At 43.6% G+C, this 21,817-nt stretch overlaps 1 protein-coding gene across 17 annotated transcripts in view; it reads left to right on the forward strand.

Annotated features, from left to right (window-relative positions):
- The first annotated feature begins 3,077 nt into the window (after positions 1-3,077).
- The window catches only part of CAMK2D (calcium/calmodulin dependent protein kinase II delta), a 120,144-nt gene continuing 101,404 nt past the window's right edge, over positions 3,078-21,817 (forward strand). For 5 of the 17 annotated variants that reach the window (XM_054283836.1, XM_054283840.1, XM_054283844.1 and 2 more), the window contains exons 1-2: positions 3,081-3,344; positions 4,012-4,106. In XM_054283836.1, the coding sequence (XP_054139811.1) occupies positions 3,280-3,344; positions 4,012-4,106 (160 nt within the window). In that variant the 5' untranslated portion in view covers positions 3,081-3,279. Of the gene's footprint in view, positions 3,345-4,011; positions 4,107-21,817 lie in introns of all 17 variants that reach the window. The other 12 variants (XM_054283837.1, XM_054283849.1, XM_054283854.1 and 9 more) reach the window with 4 other exon arrangements.

The raw sequence follows: 21,817 nt of genomic DNA on the forward strand, positions 1-21,817 counted from the left end.
CCCAAGTGCTTTGCCCCAGGAATATGTGCAGCCCTGGGGAGGACCAAGATTTCTGTTAAAGACCATCTGCTCATAAAGTATTTACCTAAACCCCAGATTCCTCAGGTGTTCTGGGCATTTCCTGCCCAGGCCTCTACTGTCAAGTGGCTGTGGCACTTGGTCACAAATTAAAAATACATCATTCCTAAAAGCCCTCAAAATGAGCAGTACACACACTGACCTCTTGGAAGCTCACTTGACTCCTGCAAAACATAAGAAAATTGAAAATCTGTATTTGCAAGGTCAGAAATAAAACAAAAACCTCACTTCAGCTGTCTAAAGATATACAAAGCAAAGACCTCACCGAATAGCAAACTCTTAAAATTAATACTATTTCCTTTGCCACAATAAATGTTTCAGTACAAAGTTGAATATATAATTCATTCCACTTATCTGTAACATTTTGTTAAACTTCAGGAATTTTAAGTGAACGACTTCAGTTTCTTACAAGCTCGAGCTTCTCCCTTGAAAACCTTTTGGAGAAGAAAAATGTGCCCTGAGATAGCTTTGAAGCATTTTTTGGGTTCATTGTTGAGATCTGATGTTCTCCAACGCAGATAAATTGTTTCTGTGGCCTTAATGGAAATCTGAAACTCTACCCAGCATTTAGAATTTCTCTTCATGGACTGGATCCTTGGCTGCCATCCTGCCTGCTTTGGTCTGCTCGGGAGGAATTTGGGGAATGTAACAAATGTTTAAACTGCAGCTACAAATTCAGGTTTTCTTCAGCTCAAGAGGGAACTACAATTAAGACATGATTGTTGTAAGGAGAAAAAGCCCTCTCAGCTGAAGTGTTTCCAAGCTACTCATCAGTTCCCTAGTGTTTCTCTTACAGAAATTCATCTAGTCCTGTGATATCAATCTTGTAAACAAATACTTTCTTTACTTACCTCCTGTGATAAAATTCATGCTTTATATTTCTCTAGGAACTCCTTGGCCCGTTCTTGTCTTCTTTCAGATTGGGAAATATGAAAAAAAAAAAGTTTAAAAAAAAATATCTCAGTTTGGATCACTCATCCTTGTAATGACTTAAAAACCCACAAAAACATCAACAAGAAAGTGAATTGAAGCAGAATTTAATATTTTCTTCTAAATATTCTTAAAATTAAAGAATAACTGTATGGCATAGCAAGAGCAGATACTTGGTCCAAATGCTTGTTCTCAGAATATACGATGAGGGAAAAAGTGATGAGTGCCAGGGGAATATGTTTCATTTTCTTGTGTCTGTGTACTTGTGGATGAGGAACCTGGCAGCCAGGTCCTGTTAAATATAGGGGTTCACCACTGCTGATTGAGTTACCCATGCAAGTATTATACCCAGGGATGCACAACTTCCATGATATTTTTTAGTTTGAGGGGATTTGGAAATGTGCTGCTGTTCCAAGTGCCTGTAATGCACATTCCCTTCCCAGAGATGGGAACAGATCCATTCCTACTGGTCTGAATGGAAACATGCTCTGGTCTGTACTGGCCCTGCTGCACAGAGTGTTTCCCTGGAGAGGAACTGATGGAGTAAATGCTTTGTACTTGCTGACGAGTTCCAAAGTCCCTTTGCTGCCACCTTTATGTCACCAATTCAGTGTGTTTGTACAAGGCACAGCTGCCTCACCTCACCTGGAGGAAAACTGCCTTCCTGTGTAGGCTCTGGCATTCCTGTAGTACATTCCTGTTCCTTTTGGGAAGGGCTGGCAGGTTTTAACTCTTCGTACGAGACCACAGCTCAGGATGCTGATTCTGGAAACTCCAGAGGTTTGACGTAAAGCCCTTTGTGGGTGTGTTTTGTGCATGTGTCTTCTCACTTAAAATGAGCATGGAGATGCTCCAGGCTGCCTTTTGTAGCGGAGCTCTGCTTGTAGCCTGGCTGCCGCTTGTGCTCTGTGCAGGTGTGGACGGAGCTCTTTGCTTGGCTGAGCACCACGCGGTTGATCAGAAAGGAGCAAAAGCAATTCAGGTTTATCAGAAAGGACCAAATGCCCTTCGGTGGCCTGGCGACCTCATTCCGTGTTCAAGTGCTCCCGGCCCCAAGGCTGCCAGAGCTCAAGGAGCATTTGAACAAGGCTCTCAGGCACAGGCGGGATTCGGGGGGGGATCCTCTGCAGGACCAGGAGTTGGACTTGGATAATCCTTGTGGGTCCCGTCCAGCTCCAGATACTCGGTGCTTCTGTGGAAGAGAGCGAGACAGCTCAGCTGTTTGCTGTGACACCTCACGCGTGTCCCCAGCCCTCCCCGGGGCCGTTCCCTGTCGCGCAGGGCGCTGCGGGGCTGCCTGTGCGCGGTCCCTCCCGCGGGTCCCTTTCCCGGGCGGGCGGTGGCGGTCGCGACCCGGCGCACGCGCGATGCGCCTATGCCCCCACCCCCCCCTTCCCACCGCACGCGGCCGGGGCGGCCGTGACGTCACGAGGTGCCCGGCGTGTGTGTCCCCCCACCCGCGCGCGGCCGGAGCAGCTGTGACGTCACGAGGTGCCCGGTGCTCCGCGTCCCTTCCCGCTCCCCTCCCTCCCCGCGCGCGGCGGGGGCCCCTGGGGCCCCTGCGACGTCACGGCCCCTTGTCCGCGAGCGCACCCGCACGCGCTTCCCGCCGCGCGCCCTCCCTCGCGCTCGGGCGAGGCGTGACGTCACAGGCGGCCACTGAGGAGAGGGGCGGGGGTGGGGGGGGGGGGGGGGCGCGCGCAGGTGCATCCGCTTCCCTCAGGGCGCCTCCCGCCGCCGTCCCGGGACAGCGCCCAGGGAAAGGTCGGTGTTCGCTCCCGGGAGGACAGGGCGCAGCCGCTTCCCGTACTCCGCCCGCCCGTGTGAGACTCCCATGGGTGTCGCGCCTTCCCCGACGGCAGGGAGTCGCGGGCCGGGGTCGCTAGGGGGAGGCACGGCACCGGCGGACGGGCTGAAGCGCTGAAGCGGAGGGGAGCGGGAGGGGAGGGAGCGCCGCGCCCCCCACCCCGGTCTTGCTTTCCCTTTTGCCACTAGCTTTCCCTGGCGGGCGTGAGGAAGCAAGGAGGATACGTATTTATTTATTTATTTAAATATTTGTTTGTTTCCTTCCCTAAAGGGTGAGGGGAGGGGAGAGGGAAGACCGGAGGAGGGCGCGGAGGCAACGCCGTCACCAGAGGAGGCGGTGGCGGGGAAGAGGAGGAGAAGAAGCCGGCGCGGAGCCTCGCCTCACCTCGCCTCGCCTCACAGCCCCTCCGCCGTCCCCGCCTCGCCGTCCACGGCCGCCGGAGTCACCGGCGGCCGCCCTTCCTCATGATGGCCTCGACCCCCTGCACACGCTTCACCGACGAGTACCAGCTCTTCGAGGAGCTCGGAAAGTAAGGACAGAACGGGGGGTGAAGGCACCGGGGGCTGCAGAGGTCGGTGCGTGAGCCCTGGGGGGAGCCGCGCCCCGGGCCCCCTCACCGCTGCCGAGAGCCTCGCGGGAGCGCCCGGGCTCCAGCCATACGACCCCGGGGCGGGGCAGGAAGCTCTGGGCGGGTGGCAGGGAGCTGCCCTCAACTCCCCGTGCCGCTATTTATTATTGTTATTTATTATTCATTGCTATTTTTTAGCTCTTAGGTTATCGCGGCGTGGGGGTCTCGGTGTGTGAGGGGTGTCGGAGCGCGGCGGGCGCCCCCCAGCGGCGGGGCGGGAGGCGCAGCCCTAAGCGCCATGTTGGGTGTCGCCCCCCCGGTGTCACCGCTGAGGGGGACACGGCCACCGTCGCCCTGTGTCCCCCCGCGGTGCGCCGGCACGGACACAGTGAAAACCCGCCCGCCCTCCGCCCCAGCTAGCGGGATTGGTCACACGGCTTCTACCCCGCGGAGTTCACTGTTCAGCTGAATAAAATCAATGCTGACCGTCCCTGACAGAAAACCAGAAAATCCCTTTTTTTTTTTTTTTTATTCTGTCGACATCACACCCCTCCGTGCTGCCCGTTAGCTGGTAATGGCAGTGGAGTGTTTCAGTTGGACTGACACTTTGCCCGGTTTTGGTTTCCAGAGGGGCGTTCTCCGTCGTGAGGAGGTGTATGAAAATCACCACAGGACAAGAGTACGCTGCCAAAATTATCAACACCAAAAAGCTTTCAGCTAGGGGTGGGTATATTTTAATCTGGTGTTTGTGGTGCCTCCTCCCTGTTTCTTGTGTTCATGTGCTAAGCATTAGGAAATGATAAAAATAGCTGAGTGTCTTAACAGATTTTTAAATGCAATTTTAATTATTATTTCCTGGGTTTTAATTTTTTCCCTTGATGTCTGATTTTTTTCTGTGTTAAATGTTTAATGGATTGACTGCACGGGAGTCAGAGGTTGCTGTAAATCAAGAAAAGATGTTCAAAAATTAAAATCTAACATAATGCAGTCTCTTCAGTTTTTAATATAAATAGTTTGAGTCAGAAGCATTTTGCAAGCTTTTTATTTTTTTTTTTCTGGGAGGATGGTCAATAATAAGTTTCCATTACAGATTTTATTTTAAACATTTACAGCTTCACTGACTTCTGTGTTCCCATTGCATTTAAACATGAACATTAGGGCCTGTCCGCCTATGAGTGAATGAGGAAAAATGTATTTTTACCTCAGATTAAACTTTTTTGTGAGAAGAAAATTACGATGAGGGAGAAAAAAACGTGGGTTTTGAGCTAACTGTTGTGGAGAAAGTCCCCGTGATGAAGTGGTGAGGAGTGTTACTGTTCCCAGGCTGCTGCACAGCTTGTTTCTGCCTTGCCTCTGATGTGCGTTTCCAGCAGCTTGTCAGCAGCAGCGGCCGCGTTGTTATGATACATTGTAGGTAAATATACACACGGTGTGGGCTGTTGTTGTGGAAAGGGAGTCTTAGCGGTGCCGTGTCAATTGCTCGTTAATTCCCAGCTGGAGTGCCCGTGTCCGGAGTCGGGGTTAGGGATCACGCCCTTATCTTTTTCTGTGTTTTATGGTAATTTGCGAAGAACACAGCAGTGAATAAGTAAACAGTGTCAGAGCCTAAAGGTGATTGTGGCTGCTCTGCTTCTGGCTCACAGGAATCACTGCAGGTAAAGGGCAGCCTCAAGTCAGTACGTTTAACATAAGCCATTGCTTAGGACCACATGGCAAGTTCTGATAACATGCTGCTCTCTGATAAAGATCTTTCAGTGGTTGTTACTTGTGGTCGGTGAAAGTTGTGTGAAAATTTACTTTTCTCTGAATTTAACTCTTTTCGCTCTTACTGCGAGATTACTTTTCCCTTATATTTGAAAGGTTACTTTAATTGAATTTTTTTGTACAGTTACAGACTTGAAGGTACGTTAAGCAATTTATAATACTTGAGATAAATGTTTTGAAGTTTGCTTTAAACAGATTTTTTTATTATTATTTAGCACAAAAATGTGATCTGTTGAATGTTGATGCTTAAAATGAAACACCACACTTGGTGTGTTTTCATAGATCTGAGGAATTTTCAGTGTGAGAAGCCGTGACGAGGTCATCATCAGGTTACTGGTAACAGGTGGGGAATATGTGCCAGTAACCAGGTTACCAATATGCCATGGGTTGTGTGTGATGGGGTAAATCCTGCAATGCTAGGCTAAATGAGGAAAAACTGTGTGTATAATTCCTCAGCATTTGCATTGCACTGTATTTCAAGCTGTAATTTTTGTACTTTGTTCATGCAGGAGCAGGTTGGTCCTTGATGTGCTCTGTTAAGGAGTGGAGGCACATTTGAGAGAATTTAGCTGAGAAAATGGGTTGAGGCAAATTTGATATACAGATTTTTCTGTGGGGTCAGTCCATAAGGGAAAGGGTTACACTTCAGAGCTGAGCTGTGGAATATCTTTGGGAAGCAGAACATGCATGGTGTCTGTCCGTGAATGCAGGGAATGCCTTTCCATCTCTGTTTTCAGACATCCCAAAAAGAATTGCAGTTTTTTACTTGCTCAGCTGGTTTTTGTGGAGGTTGTTTTGGGTTTTAGCACTTGGAAATCTACTGAGTAGTTTCTGAAGAGCAAGCTTCTTGGAGAAATCTTTAGAATCTTCTGAGGGAGTTTTGTAATTGTAGAAAGGTGCACTTGAATGGCACTTGTGGTGCAAAAAAACTAAACCTGAAAAAGCCTCAAACTGTGGTTCTTTCTCCTGGCTGCTATTGGGGATGGAGTTTAATAATAAAGTGCTGCTTTTAGGATGTAAGTTTGGTTCTACGCCATCTGAACTGCTGCATGAGGAGGTAGCAGTTCACTTCTGTGTGTCACACCTCCTGAAACAGCCATTCCAGTGCAAATCATTGAGGCAGCTTCATCTGTGAGCAGAGTTAAGGAGAAATGTGTCCTCTTGGCTTGGAAATGTGTTCCTTGTCTAAGGTTTGCTTCCCTTCAAATCTTTTAAACAAAATGTTGTATTTGGGCCTTTTTGCTTCCCACGCTGGACAAGAGCAGTTTCAGTGTATGCTATGGAGGAGCCAAGACTTTCAAGACTAAATGAAACTTCCTTAAAGTAGTTTTGAAGTTAGAATTTATTTAAGTGGCTTCAGCCCAGTCAGAGCAGTAGTTATGTTCCCTTCTTCATCTCAGCCATAAATGTTATTGGAGATTTTTCCAAATTCTTACTTTAGCAGTCTCTCTAAATCTGATCTGGTCACCAGCTAATGCCAGTAAAGGTGTGTTCCCATCAGTTTCCTTGTGTAGTTACAGGGAAATTTCAGGCAAATTGCCTTTGTGCAAAGGCATGGGCTTTGGCTGGAATCTGGAGGGGAAAAGGAAGCTGTGCCCCCCTGTTCTAGCAGGGGGAACCATGGTGCTTTCAGGTTGATGGTCAGTTCCTTACAGAATTCCAATTCCATGTTTTTCTGATTTTAGTAGTAGAAGTAACAAACATTTGCAGTTTGAGTCTATTTCAGTATAGCAAAAATCCTTTTAGTTGTTATAATTACATATATTCTCTTTTTAAAGTCTTCCTAAGGTGCTCTTGGTTTTGATCTTGGTGTTTTCTAAGTCTAAACTGCTTGAATATCCGCAGCTGGTTTTGCATCATAGGTTATGTTCTTGCACAAGATGATTATGCTGCTGATTGGAAAAAAGGAAAGCATTGAAAGGTGTGTTACCCTGAGGAGCACAGCTTGTGGTAACTGGGAGTGGGGCTGGAGCCTCTTCCCCAATGGGCTGCAGCTGTGCCAGGCAGGTGAGCAGCACTGAGGGTAAGGAGCCATGGAGTGCCCGGGGCACTGACCAATCACCCAGGGGAGCAGAGGGCACACAGGTGCTGTGCATCAACAGGAGGGCATAAAAGGCTGGGCTGAGGAGCAAGAGGGGCAGATCCTTGCAGCCTTCACCTTGCAGGTCCCTCCAGCCTTGCACCTTGCAGCAGGTGATGTGATGTTGCTGTGTGTGGGCAGCCCTGAAGCCTTCTCATGAGGTTGGTGTTACTCTCTATGGGGTGAAGGCTTCTGATACTGTCTGGTGATGCTCTATGTGTTGTGGCCCTCTGACCTGTGGCACGTTCTGTGGCATTATTCTTCTGAAATTAACTTCAGTGATGAACGAGCACACAGCAAACCAGGAATAAAGTGGAGAATGTGTGTTGGCTGGTCTGGGCTCTCTATGGTTTCGTTTGATTAAGTCTTTGGGATTTCCTTACTCTTCAGTAAGGGCTTGGGTTTGTCTGTGTTGTTTTTCATGTGTAGAAAGTCATGCAGATAAAAGTGAACTTCTGTGAAATGACTTTACTTTTCCCCTTTCTCTTCCAAGTACAAAAAAATGAGCAGATTGTCTCTTTTGTTTTGCCATTATCTGTACATCTTTTACCTTCTCTTTTGAGAGTCATCTAGCTTTGATCCAAATTGATTTCACATAAACAGACTCATTTTCTTAGTAGGTTTAGCCCTCATTTTCTGTCTTCCAAAAAAAAATAGGTAAGAGCTTGCTTTTCTGCTCATACTTGAAAAGGTATAGATAGATTGGTAGATTGTCACTGGTGTATGTATTGCCTGCTGACGGTTTCCAGAGCCTGGGCTGCAGTGTGGTGGTGTCTGTGGGAGGAGGAGGAGGAGGGGGATGTGCCAGTCCCTGCTCTGTTCTGGGGAGCTGGTGTCAGAGCTGGGCACACCTCTGCCAGCCCTTGGGCTGCTGCAGCAGGACTACCAGCGTGTTGTTTATGAGCATATGTGCTACAAGGAGTAATGTGAGAGTCAGCTGGAGCTTATTGCTGCTCCCTGAAAGGTCTCCTGAGCTTTCAGGGAGCAGCCATTCCTTTAGCTTCAAGCCTTGGAGGTGTGTTGCTGGATATTTATCTTCCTTCTTAGCAGGAAATTTCCCAAATGTTTTTCAGTGTTTCTGCTGTTCTTTCCTGGGAGCTGGTGCCTGCAGGTGCCCGGCACAGCCGGAGGGGCTGGAGCCGCGCTCACCTGCACCCAGCCCCGATGGGTGTGGGGGCTGCAAGCCCCGCCCTGGGATCAGCGTTCTGTGCGGCGTTGAGTCATTGGGCTGTGGAAAAGTGCTTCAGCCTCTAAAGCTCTCCAAGTAGGGCACCTCATGATCCCTAAAGTGATTTTGTACTCTAAATGTACGTTAGGGGCATGAATGAAATGGGAAGTGTACATAAGGTAGTGTTGTTCAGCCCAGCTTTTTGTGACACAGGGATAAACGTTTTTGATGTGTCACTAGACTAACATTTCCTTTAGTCAGGTAGCTTGTGTCAGTTCCTGCCAGATGTTGCACAGGAAGGCAAGCTCTAATAAGGCTTCCAGTGCTCCATAGGAGGAGAAAATAATTCTTTCTAATCTAGCTCAAGATGGTAATCTCTGAAGCACACATTTACCTGTGCCAGTTTATTACAACACATGTATTTTTAAAGCTAAATTCTGTTCTTATGCACACGTGACATGACTCCCACACAGACAGGACTGTCCTTCAGGGCATTTAGTTGTCAGTGAGGCAGATTCTGTCTTTGGGAGGACAAGATTTAAGCTTGGGATTTTAGTGGTTTTCTTCCCTGTCTTGCTGTAGTCTTGTTTCTCTGGTTCATTACTTGTCATTAAGAGTGGTTTAAAACTGGTTTCTTTCTAGTATGTGAGAAGGCTCACCTGCTAACATGTAGTCACCCTTTTTAACGTTTGTGGTCAATGTTTGTGTTCAGTTTAGTCATGGCTTTCTTTTCAGTTTGACATCAGTTGTAACACAACACACTCATTTGAATGTTTATCTGCAAGTATTTGTTTAATTGCAAATTACTGTAATTTAGCAGGCTACTGGTTCTGTTGAAATTGACTCCATTCAGACAGCTCAGGCTAACGGGGAGAGAAGAACATTATCAAAAAAAACCCTCAAAATGGATTTTTGGTTAGGTGGTCTGTTTTGTGAAGGTTTGGAGCTTTTAATTCTGTTTTGGTCTTAGTGAAGACCTGAAGTGCTTTCAAAAAGCACTGAGAATAAGGACTATGTTGGTTGGCAGTAATTGATTCTTACAGTTAAACTAGATTTGAAATTAAATGCCCTGGCAGCTCATAGTTAAATTATTCATAACAAATGCTGTGTTGATTTCAATAATGTCACTTCTGCAGTTTTTGCAAGAGTCATTTAGTCTCACTGTGACCAGAATTTCTCTTAGAAAGGCATGGAGAGTAAAAAGGTGTTTGCATCATCTGTCAGCTCAGGTTCAGCAAGCTCCTTAGGGGAAGAGAGGGAAATGCGTATGAAGGGGGATTATTGGCGACTTCTTTGGCCGCTGCTCTCCAGCCATTTTCTGTCAGAAGTTGCACATTGTGGCACTGATTCGTGCTCTTGTACTGTGTGTTCTCTTCCTGCAAAGTGGAGACTTCACTGCACGCTTGAACAGCTCCACTTGGGGAATTGCTGCTGTTGGGAGAGAAGGGAGAACTTAAGATGCAGGGGAGAACACAAACAGAATACCTTTGTGAGCCTCCACATCCTGATACTGAAACAGGGATGGGTGCTGTTCCTCCTGGGCTGAGACAGAATGTTTTGCTATGTTCACATGGTACTTCTGAATGAAAGGTTTGGGTCAAATACAAAAATAAGGAAACTAACACAGTGGTCAATACTTTGCATTTATTGTAGATTGGTTCTGTTTGTTTGCACATAATACCACACATAGAAAACATTGTTTTGGGAGAAACCACAGGCCAGCTCAGGTGTTTGTGACTTGGATCCGACCTCATTGACAGCCAAGTAGAAATACACTTGTTCCTGGAAGGACTGGGAATCAGGCACAGACCAACCCCCCAGAAATCCAATTTCAAGCCCTCACTAAACAGTAAAATTGAAATGTGAAAGTCCTGCCATATGTAGGCATGTATTGATCCAAATGCTGAACATTAATGCACCTTCTCAGATTGTGACTGTGGTATGTGAAGCCATCTCTGCTATGTTTATTCACACTTCTATTGATTTCACAGTCTGATTTGAGGTTTGAATCTATTTTTTTTTCAAGGAATTGAGGAATGTCTGATCTAAAATCTGGAATAAAATTCAGTGAAATATTTTGATTTGCAAATGTCTTTGCTGCCAAAATAGTGCTTTTTGCGTGTCTGTCCTTCATTTGACCTCCTGAGAAATGCAGGCCAGGGTGTTTGATGTGTCCAGCTTCCTCCTTCATGCACAAATATTGCACATTTGTCAAATGCTTTGTGAGGATACTGTGGGGGTTTGGGAGATGTTGTGGGAAACATAACTACCTCTGTGCTTGGAAAAAGGTTACTAGAGAACAAAACCCTAACTTAACGGTGGCAATTCCTCTATTTAATTCCTTATTAAAAATAATTGTGCTTTGAAATTGAAGAAACGTCTGCTCTGTTGTGGAGAGGCACAGGAGTCCAATCTGTCTGTTTATTCCTTGGATGGATTGAGCTTGTGTACATCTTGCAGTGCATGTTTGTGCCAACTCCTCATCCGTTTAATCCTTGTATTAAAGAAATGTCCTGTGTGTGGTATCAGGGAGGGTGGGGAGTTTGTGTGACGTGGGCTTGGTGTTTTCTTCCAGGCACAGAGTTGTGCTGTTACCCAGTGCTGTTTTCTAGATTGTTGTAGCTTGTTCTGAAATTCATTGGAGTTGTTTGGATCAGAGAACTCAGCTTTGCAGCCCTGATAATTTCTGTGGCATCTGATCAGAAGCTGCTAGGTGTATTCTGCTGTACTGAGGGCTTACCTAATTCCTCTTGGATCTCTCCTTTTAGATGCCACTGGGCAAAAGCAGGAGCTGTCAGAAAAGCCTGGGAGTGGCGACTTTTGCAAATTTGCATGGGTGTCTTATCCCTGATGGAGCTTCTTTAGTGGGAATTGACAAGTGTAAATGGTACTACAGCATATATTTTTTTTTTTCTAATTAAGTTTTTCAGTCTAGAAAATGATAGGTAATGTGCTGAGCAAACTATTACAGAGATGTTTGTGTAGTCATTGGTTTAAATGGGGTGTATTTGGTAGAAAGGAACTTTGCCTACCTGGTAGTTGGAGGGAGCTTCTGTTGCATGAGTTCCTGACCTTTTGTCAATACTTTCTAAGTATTTTACAGCAAAATTTGAGAGTTAATGCAGGCTTAATAAAAAAAAAAAAAAAAGCCTACCCAAACCTCTTAAAAGTATCAAAGTAGGTTTTAATAATTAGAAATGTGATGCTGTGGATATTTGCTGGTTGAGGTGAAGCATTTTATCTTGTGTTAAGAGGCTTTTAAATTTTTTTTTACCAGTAACAAAGAATTTATCACTGCTAAATGTATAAAGTTAAAATCCTGGTGATGCTTTCCAAGAGAGCTGTCTGGCATCCATAAAACCAGAATTAATTTAAGTTTGGCAGTCACTTTCAACTTGAATGTAGAGTGTGCTTGTATATGTTCACAGCTGGTTGTGGGCTTTGTCTTGCTCAGTTACTTGGCTGTAACTGAGTCATTTTGGGCTCTTTTGGGGACAGTCCTTCCCATTGTCCTACACGTGCTCTAGGGAGTTGGTTTTTTACTGTGCAGCAGTTTTGACTCTGCCCTTTGCTGCCTACAAATATCAGCCTTGAAGCTGATATTTGTGAGCAGCAATTTACTGCCTGTGTTTTCAGAACTTTGTTCCTGATTTAATTGTAGTTGGGAAGTGCTTACTTGTAAGTTTTCCGCAATGTGGATGCAAGTGTTGCAGCAACAGTCACGTTGCATATTCATGTAGCTGCACAAACAGATGGGGTTCCTACATAAAATCCATATTTGACAATCTGATGGGATTTGCCAAGGCTTAGCTTTCATTTCAATTATAACCTCTTGGAGAGATAGGTTCATGATTTAGTGAGTCAAGAGAGGCCTTGAAGTTATTTGTATTGCACAACAGTTCTCACGCTACTGCTTGGGAGTGATTTAGGTTTGGGAGACTTCTTGTAGGAATGGTTTTAATGGGCTACTGCTCATTAGAACGAGTACTTGTCAAATTCAGAGATTTCTCTTGAAACCTTATTGGTTTGGGTGATGTAACTCCATATCCTGCAGCCAGTGCAGATGTAGAAGCAGTTGTAACAGGGGGTAACGTGGCCAGACTGCTGCTGCTGTGGCGCTGCCTTGCAGGGAGTGTTTTGTGCTCTAGGGCAGATGGCCTTTGCTTTCCCTCAGGGCAGCTCCAGGTGCTGCTGAACTTCTGGTAGTAAAACACACTTGGAGACCTGCTTTTCACCTTTCTTTCAGAGAAAGATGTCACTAACATTGTGTCTCCAAGATGCAAGTAAGGATCAGTGCAGAAATCTTCAAAAACTATGTTTTTCCCATTATTTATTAAATGCTGTAGTTACAAAATTGAAAAGCTTGTCTTGGTGCTTTTTATACTGAGTCTGCTGCTTCTAAAATAAATCCCCCTTGGGTGTAAGGTAGCTTCCTACTCCTTGCATTGCACAGCATGGACAGCTAGGAATTTGTGATTAGGATTGTACTAAGAAATGCTCATGGGACTAAATGCCTTGCTGGTCATGACATAAAACCCCTCCATTTTCAGGAATTTTTGGTATCACTGCTGCAACTGAGGGATGGGATAAAACAGATTTTCTGTCACTTTTTTGTATCTTTTCATGGTACTTTGATTTTCATCATTGATACTCAGTAAACTTACGCAGGTTGAAAACCTTTTGAGGTTCCCCCTCTTTCAGTCAGAGCCTCCTGCTAGTCTGTTAACGTGGAGGAAGTGTGAGATTTATAGGGAGGTGCGTACTGGTGCTGGATGGAAGAACTCCCAAAGCCCAGTGACATCTCTGTCATACCTGTAGCACTCCATGGTCTTTCATGGCCATTGCATTTTTGGGGGGAAGGAAGAGGAAAAAGAGGCCCTGGTTCAGTGCTCTGTGTGTGTGCATGTGCTCACGTGAGATGCAGGAGAAGATCTGGCAGAGCCTGTGTGTGCCCAGCCAGCTTGTTTGCTGTGGGAAAGTGATTAATGCTAAATGATCTATTAACTTAGAGTCACTTAACTTGTAATGAGGGCAGGAATTGGTGGTTTTGATTTTTTATTTATTTGTGTTAAACACGATTTGTCTCTCTAAATGAAGTAATAAATTGCTTTCATTGCCATGTTAATCAAAACATGTAATGAGATGAATTTTCCCAGAGCAGAAGTTGCTTACGTGTGGTCCATCCCCTCTGCTTGGAGCTGTGTTTGGTGTTACAGATGTTTTGGAGACCAAATGGGTGACACAGCTCATACTGGGACACTCGGTGTCTCAGAGATGCTTTGAGGAAACCCAAAAGAAGAGGACAAGGACTCGCAAATTATGTTTACTTCAAACCTTTAATAGGTGCAGATTTTTTTAAGTTTCAAAGTAATGGAATTTAATATATTTTTCAAAATAGTTATCGTTTGGTCCTAGCGTGTTCTTGTAGCTGTGTAAATTTCACAGCTGTTACATCCCAACCTTTAGACTCCTGAAAGTGCAAAATATTTGGAAAAAAAAGGATGTTTTTGTCCTTTAAATAGTATTGATTCACCTCCATCACCTTGAAATAGGGTTGATTGCTCTGTTGCAAACTGTCTTCTTGCTTAGGTGTGTCAGGGATAAGGATTGCGCCTCTACCAGAGCTCAGAGGAAAGTCAAGTTCAGAGTCATGTTTTGGCTGTCAGTGGTCTGCTCTTTGTTACATGAAACAGGAAAACCAGGTCTAGTGAAACTGAACCTTTCCACTTCCAAATCACCTTTATCTGCTGTCAGACTTCTGCAGGGTAAGAGAACATCTGAGCGTTTAGCACCTGGAGCTGACCTTCAGCTGAAAATTGGGAAATGAAATTCAAGTGTATTTGAGGTAAATTTGAGTCCTTCAACAAAATAAATAATGTGATTCAGTAATCAAGAAAATTAACTGGGGAGGTGAATGTGTTGGTTATTTTTGCTTTATTGAATACAGAATTTAGTGTTGCCCTCTTCAAAGACTTTTCTGATTTACAGCCCAGATTTAGTCATGGACAGTGTTTGTTGTCTGTGCCTGGGCTGTCCTTCAGAGAAGGCTTCATCTTTCATCAGTGTCCATTTATCAAGGACAATCTTATTCTGATTATTTTATGTAACAGCCATCTTCCCTTAGCTTCCTCCTGTATGACAGACTGGCCATTGTTATGGCCATTCTTCTTATGCATCCTACAAGCTAATTTACATATTTATATGTGGATGTTTGGAGTGGGGAAATGAGAATTGGAATTGACCAGAAAAAAACCACTAGGAGAGGTTGTCTGAATATTTTTAGTATCACTGGTGTCTTTATGGGAGGGTCTTGCCTGGTGATTTCCAGTGTTTATTTACACATTGATTTGGCTGGTTCTGAGGCTGGTAATGAAGGAACTCATTTAGTAATTTCACTTCAGCTTTGCCATTCATCACTAGGTGTCCTGTCACCTCTTTTACCAATTTCAAAGCTAGTGTGGTAATCTTCATTTTTACTCATTCCCAGTTGCCTCATTTTCTTTGTTTTTCCTAAACACTGGAGCCTTGCCGGAGGCTTTGATCCCTGTCTGGAACAATTCCTTGGAGTGCTGTTTCAGAGGACTTGCTGTACCCAAGCAGTAACTGATAAGCAAAGATGGAGGTAGCTGCAGGGTTTTTGGGAGTTTCTCAGATGATGCATATTGAGATCCAAGTCCAAACCCATTTCTTTCCATCATGGGGATGTTGTGCAGTCCTTGACACAGGAGCTTTCTGTAGCCTGCTGTTTCTGTCGCCTCTGTGCAAGGTCGAGTGGAAACTGCTGTGAAAATAGCTCCATGAAACAAAGCTAAATTAGGAAGAGTTTCTGCTGAGTGTTGACTTGTCCCTGCAACCACAGATGCTCATCTAGTCAACAAAATGGCTAAAGAAACAGAAAATTGTACAAGTGCACTAGGAGCAGCCTAGTTTGTTGTTTAAAGTTCTATTGATTCACACACTAAATAAACTGAAATACTTAAAAAATGTTACTAATTGTTGTTGACTGGTTCAGTCAATAAGATAGTGTAGAAAAAAGCTTAACCAGCTCAGTGGAGTTTTTGAGGGGTATCCCCAATTGCGTGGCCTTTTTAAAAATTTTATTTGTAAATTGTAGAAGTCCTTTTTCTTCATGTTTCTCAAACTGCAGCTTATAGGCAGCTCGTGTTCCATAGAGCTGTGATAGTGGACAGCAGTAACTTCCTGAGCAGGGAAAATGCACAAGCTCCCAGTGCCCTGAGCTGTGCTTTGTGTTTGTGGTTTTGTGAGGGAGCTGTGGCAGGGACTGGTGGCTGTGCTGGTGGGGGGGGGCTGTGTAAGAGCACCCAGATGCTGCCTGGCCCAGGTTTAAAGTCTTGAACATGGGGAATGTGCTTTGGGCTTTTTTCAACAAAAAAATTCATTCTGATGATATCAAGTCTCTGCAATCTGACCTTGAAAATGAGGTGATTTTACATAAACCAACAGTGCTTGGGTATTGAGCAATAACATAAATGTGACAAGTAACACGCTGAGCTATGCCAACAGGTATGAGTACTCATGAGATCAGCATCTGGGTTTGCATCTGTCAGGTTTTCTTTCCTATGCAGAGAATAGACATTTTCATTTAAAATTACATAAAGTAGGTTTTGAATTAAATTTTTTTATTAATAGTAAGCAGAAAAGTTCCACATAAAGGCACATGCTTTGCCTGTTTGGCATTAACTTTTTTTTCAAGATTGCGAAGTGTTTTGATAAATATAGAAGATAGGTATTTAAATTAAAGGAATATTAAGTTCCTTGCTCTTGTAAATATTTTGGTTGATTGACTGATTTAATTTTTTAAAGGCCAAGCATGTCCCTTGATGTTGATTTTACTGAATCTTAATAATGAAAAACTGATGCTACAGCAGAACAACAATAAAAAAGCTCCCATTATTTTTATTGAAGTGTTTTGGTTAAATTGCTCCCTGCACTGTGTCTGACTTGGATCATCCTCACGGAAGAAGGAAAGATCTCCACAAGGAGAGCAGTTTTCCCTTGTGGGACATGTTACAAAAGTTAGTTTTACAGAATGGGGGGGGGGAAAGCTAACAGCTTGTTTGCAGTATTGAAATCCAAAGTAGAAGTGTGAAACACGTCTGTGCTAACTCAGAATTAGCACTGCCTCAGTCGGTAAATAACAGAATTCTGCAATCATACCCAGGTAATACTTATATTGTCAGACTTAAACAGCAAACATCAGTGGATCCAGATGGGTATTCCTGACATCTCTTTAATGTTCATCAGACCATGCAAGTTCTAGGTGAGAAATGAGATTATGGGAATGAGAACAGAACCATATACCTAATGCTGCAATGGCATTCCTCTCGAATCTTAGTAACGTGACAAATCTCAGATACCTTGAGTTCACCTGCCTGCATCTGTATTTCATAGCACAGAGTTAATGAGTCATCTCAAAGGTGATTGGAAAAGCATTTTTTAAATTTCCTCTAAATTATGTTATGTAAATTCAGTGTCAGAATGACATATACAGCACTTACCTGAATTACCTGTAATGGCTCCAAAATAAGAGGTCAAAACTCATAATTGTCTTACTAAGCAGAGATTATCAGCTCCTTTGGCAATGTTACTGCTAATATTAGCAAGAATTTTTTAATGATACTGTGATAGCTAGCTATATCAAATTATCACTGTGAGTTTTGGGTACTCACAGGCCAAATCTGCTTCTGGTCTTGCATGCTCAGATGCACAGAAGACAGGAGTTTGCATATGATGTTTATGTTTTGGAAGGATTTTCCTGCCCTTTTATGTTCTTTAAAAATGGATTTCTTGTTTGCCCAGAAAAAAGGGTGTGAAGGAGCCATCCAAGAGCTGTGCGGGTAGACCTGGTCGGAAAGCCTCTGTAGAGGATGTTTAAGCTCACGTGCTTTATTTTGAAACACTGAGTGGGCAATACTTTCATTCCACTGCTGTAACCTGATCATGTTTAGTCTGGTACCTGTATCCTCAGCAGCTTCAGGTGATATAATAGAAGGTATGGATGATGTCCATGTCTGTGCCATTCATGTACCCTTCTTGTGTGCACTTTCTCCACCAATTTTGCTGAGCTCCTGCTTTGAGAACTGTTATTCTGTCTGATGCTTGAGGAGGTTTATAAAATAGACATCTGAGTGGCACGTGTAGGTTTGTTGGGTTTGTTTTGTTTTGGTGGATTTTGTCTGTTTCTCTTTTGCAATTGCTGCATCCTGTCTCTGAGATGGGGTCTCCCTGACCTCATTACAAGGTTATCTATTTTAAACTCTGTCTCTTTCATGTTGTCCCTTTTGCTTGTTTTTCTTTTCTGTGTTATGCAAATACTCAGTGTAAAAGAAGTTCTTGTAGTTAGTTGAAAAGTTAGAAAATCCTCTTTTAAAATGCATACTGTTTTGAATTGAATGTGTTTAGGTTTTGGATGTATTCAATTGTGGCATATATTTTAACCAAAGTATTTTAAGCGTTTAAGCAATTTTTGAAGGTCACTCATTTTCATGCTAACATTTACCCACTCCTACCAGAAATCCATTCTGCTTCAGTTTTAGCTCAGCTTCCTGCATTTCAGTTATAACCTGTCTATGATAATGTAAAAATAGTATGTGGGACATCAGCTGGGGTCTCTTGATGTAACAGAGGCTCCTTGTCTGAGCATGGACTCCCTGCCAGGTAGAGAAAAGGAGAAAAAGAAGCATTGGCACGGCACAGAGAGTTTCATGGGTACCAAGAGAGGAGAATTCATGATTATTTTAAAGGATGACAAACTGGAAGGTCAAAAAACCTGATTATCTTATGGGGAAAGTGTGATGGCTTTTTAACCTGGTTTTTGTTGGTAGTTTTGCCTTATCAAGAAATGAAAATCTTATCCTGGAATCCTATTATCCTGTCCCTCTAGCATAAGAGCTGAAGAAAAAGGGTTTGCTGCTAAGAGATTATTCAGTAGTAAACTATGAGGTGTAGCTTGGTCTTGCATCGAGATACCAAGCAGAGTAAGACTTTGCAGTACAGTGAACTTCTAACTGCCTATTTACAAGGATACATTTACCTTATGAGTGTGAGAAGATTCTCCATATTTTCATAGGACTTTTTATGAAACTGCTCAATAAAATGCTCTGCCACTGCTGCAGCCTGCTTCTCATTAAATACATTGATATTCTGTGGGGGATTGTTGAGTGACAAGCATCGCAAATGTGCCTGAAGTTTTCCTTAATGACTAAGCTTTATTGCCTAATATAAAAATGAGTGGCTGCGCAGGAGTGAGCAATGTTGTCAAACCTGTCATCAAGTTCTCTGAGTTGGTTTGAGTGCTTGTAGTGTTCTTCCTTTAATTGACTTGGAAATTGGCAAAGGTTGCGTATAAAAGGGGAAAAGCAGTTTTTAAAGGCGGTGGGAAAGTTTAGCTTTATAGTTAACTGTGCAAAGGCCTCAATAATTAGCTGTGGTTATATTGCCTGCTTTCATCGGCTTGGGTTTTTTATCTTTTATTTTGAGTAGGATGAAATAACTTATTGAAGAATCTGCAGCCCTTTGACAGTGTTTGTAGGTTGAACCAAAAAAAGTAAAAAGTCATCTTTTCATTTGTTGGGTGTGCATCTGTTGTCATTACCTGAATGTCACTGGTTTTCCTTTTGTCAACTAAAGGAAAAAACCCTACCCTTACTGCTAAAGAGGTCAAAAATGAAAGTTTTCAGTGTTTTCAAAAATGACACATCATGGTAGCAATTTGGTGATAACAGATTGAAAATGACAAATAATTCAGAAGCTGTAGTTACATCTTCCTCTGCTGCAGAGGTGGTAGTTAAAAAGCTCAAGAGTGCGCAGCTTGGTAAGAGCTGCTTTGAATGCTCTCATGATCACAGCAAAACCCTGTGAAGCTTTGGGAGCATGGCAAGGTGGGGATCTGAGAAGAATCGTCAATGAACTCTCCTTTATCTGATCTTTATATATTAAGCCTCAGCCTAATCCCCTGTGTCTGTGGGAGCCAAAGGTAGGGCAGTAGTTGTGTCCTGGGGTGACAGATCTCTGCTGCATTTGTCACCAGTGTCATGACCAACCTTTGTCTTGTACCCTTGTGTGATCAGAATGGAACCTAATTCCTCCTCTGAACTGTGTTTTTCTGGTTCACCATCTCAACAGCATTAACTTTAAAGAATAGCTTGGGAAACTGCTGGATTTGAAACTGCAGTGCCAAGGACCGATGGGGAGGCAGTGCTATCCGAATGGCAGCTGCCTCTTGCACCCTCTGCCAAAGAAGTTGCAACAAAAGATCAAGAGTTTCCTTCAACTTTGCGTTTCTTTTTTTTCCAAAATAGCATATTATATTTTTCACTCTTGTATACTTCTGCTGTGACTCCCCTTGAAAAACAGGAGCTAAATCAGGAGCCAAAGAATTGCCCCTGGCAAAGTGATAGAAATTTACAGTGTAGAGGGATGAATTGAATTGTCTTTTGTCTTTGAAAAAATGAGCAAATGACTGAAATGGTGTCAGTAATTCTGTGTAGGTGTTTGTAATGCTGCAGCCTGTGTTAAATCGAGCATGGGATTCTCAGGGTGATCCCTTGACCAGTTTGGCTGAATCCAAGGAGAGTTTAAATTGGTCAGAACATGAGGGTGAGACCTGCACTGTAATTCTGACAGGTGACAGTCTGTAAAATGGCAATTTCCATCCCTCTGGAAAGGCTTGGATGCAGCTGTGAAGATTACCTGTGTGTTTTCTGATGTGGAGAGATGCTACCCAGCAAGTGACCCTGGAAGCAGTGTCAGGGCTTTATCCCATGAGCACTGGAGCCGATAGGAAAATTGCAGAGGATGTCAAACATTTGATGTCTGTGCAGCAATGCCGCCACTCAGCCAGGCAGTGTGGAGCCTGATGGAGGAACTTGAACTGTCCCAACGCTCTGTGCTGATTCTAGCAAGGGCTGTGGGGAGAGTTTTCAAAGAGGTTTGTCTGCCTGCTGGGGTTGTCTTTGTGCAGTGTGTGAGAACAGGGGTGCAGATGGTCTTGGCAGAAAGTCCCGTGATCAATGCATCCCCTCTGGCAGCTTTAAAGGAGAACCTGCAGCTGCAATATGCTTCCATGATCCAGTAGTTGCTGGGAAGGTTTTGCTTGGATCTTGTATCCACTTCAATACACATATTCATAAGTCAGTTGGCTTTTTCTTGGAGAGAGCTTTTTGTCAGTGTAATCCCTTTTTATCAGGGATATTCTTTGATTAAATCTCAGATGTCTGCTTTTTGTAGTGTAAATGCTGCTCTCTTAGGTGGAAGTTCAATATTTTGTTTTGGGTTTATGTCTTTATTGTTAAGGTCATGTGTGTAGATTTGAAATCAAAGATCTGATTTATTTTATGTATTAATCCAATTTAAAATAATTGTCCCAAGTGACAGTTCTCCACAAAAATCTAGTTTATATCCAACCACAAATTACTATATACTTGCTACTTCTTAAGCTGTACTGGGGTTTAGATTTTTGAAGTATGTGCTACTAGGCTATTTAATTAATGATTTGTGCTGAGCACTCCAGTGAGGAATTGTAATTTTGAAGTGAAGAACCAGTGCTAGTTTATTCTCATCTCTAGAATACTCATAGGAGAGACATCTCCTGTGTCAAATGGGATGGTTGGTACTGGCTGGGGAAGAAGGGTTACTTAAACAGAAAGATGCACACTGTTGTTTTACTCCTCACTCCAGAGGCAGTACTTTTACTGTTAGGGAAATCTGATATTGCATAATGTTAAAAATCAAGTTGAAAGGTGGTGAAACTGTGTCACTTAGGAAGCTTTATATCCTGATTCAACATGACAATTGTGTGACTTGTAGCCTGTGAATAATCCATGGCCCTGGACATACCCTAAGTCTGCTCGTGTTTACATTGTCTGCTAAATGATCATTCCAAATCCATTTCTAACTCAGAACAGGGATCATCCTGCTTGGCTCAGTGATTGCCTGGTTCTGCCCAAACCCCTGGGTGCTGGTAGCACAGGTGATCAGTGCATGCCATGGATTGGCCACCCTTGGTGACTTGGCTAATCTGAAATGTGACATTTTATGTGTCTCTGTCTATAGCACAAGGATCAATTATTGGGGCAATTTCAACATGATGGGTGCTATTTTTGTTTGCCTTAGAAATCCAGAGGCAAGGAAAGCTTATGTGTAATTTATTAGAGGTAGAACTGAACAGCTACTATATTCTACAATAGTATTAAATATCCTAGCAGAATGTGGCCTTTAATTGAAAACCCATGTGAAATGAGATTTCTGTCCATGGATTTTAAGAAAGGCAGTTGTCCTTTCTACCTATTGCAAGCTGCAAACTGGTTACTGATTTGATTCAATATTTTCCTCTTAAACTCCTATCTCAGCTTTTGCCTCTCTGGGATGTAGAGAGGGGGAAATTGTTTGCAGGTAGCTCTG

This window comes from Melozone crissalis, unplaced genomic scaffold, assembly GCF_028551555.1.
Source record: "Melozone crissalis strain CALT ecotype California unplaced genomic scaffold, PUWL_Pcris_2 ptg000039l_1, whole genome shotgun sequence".
In the NCBI taxonomy this organism is placed as follows: domain Eukaryota; kingdom Metazoa; phylum Chordata; class Aves; order Passeriformes; family Passerellidae; genus Melozone; species Melozone crissalis.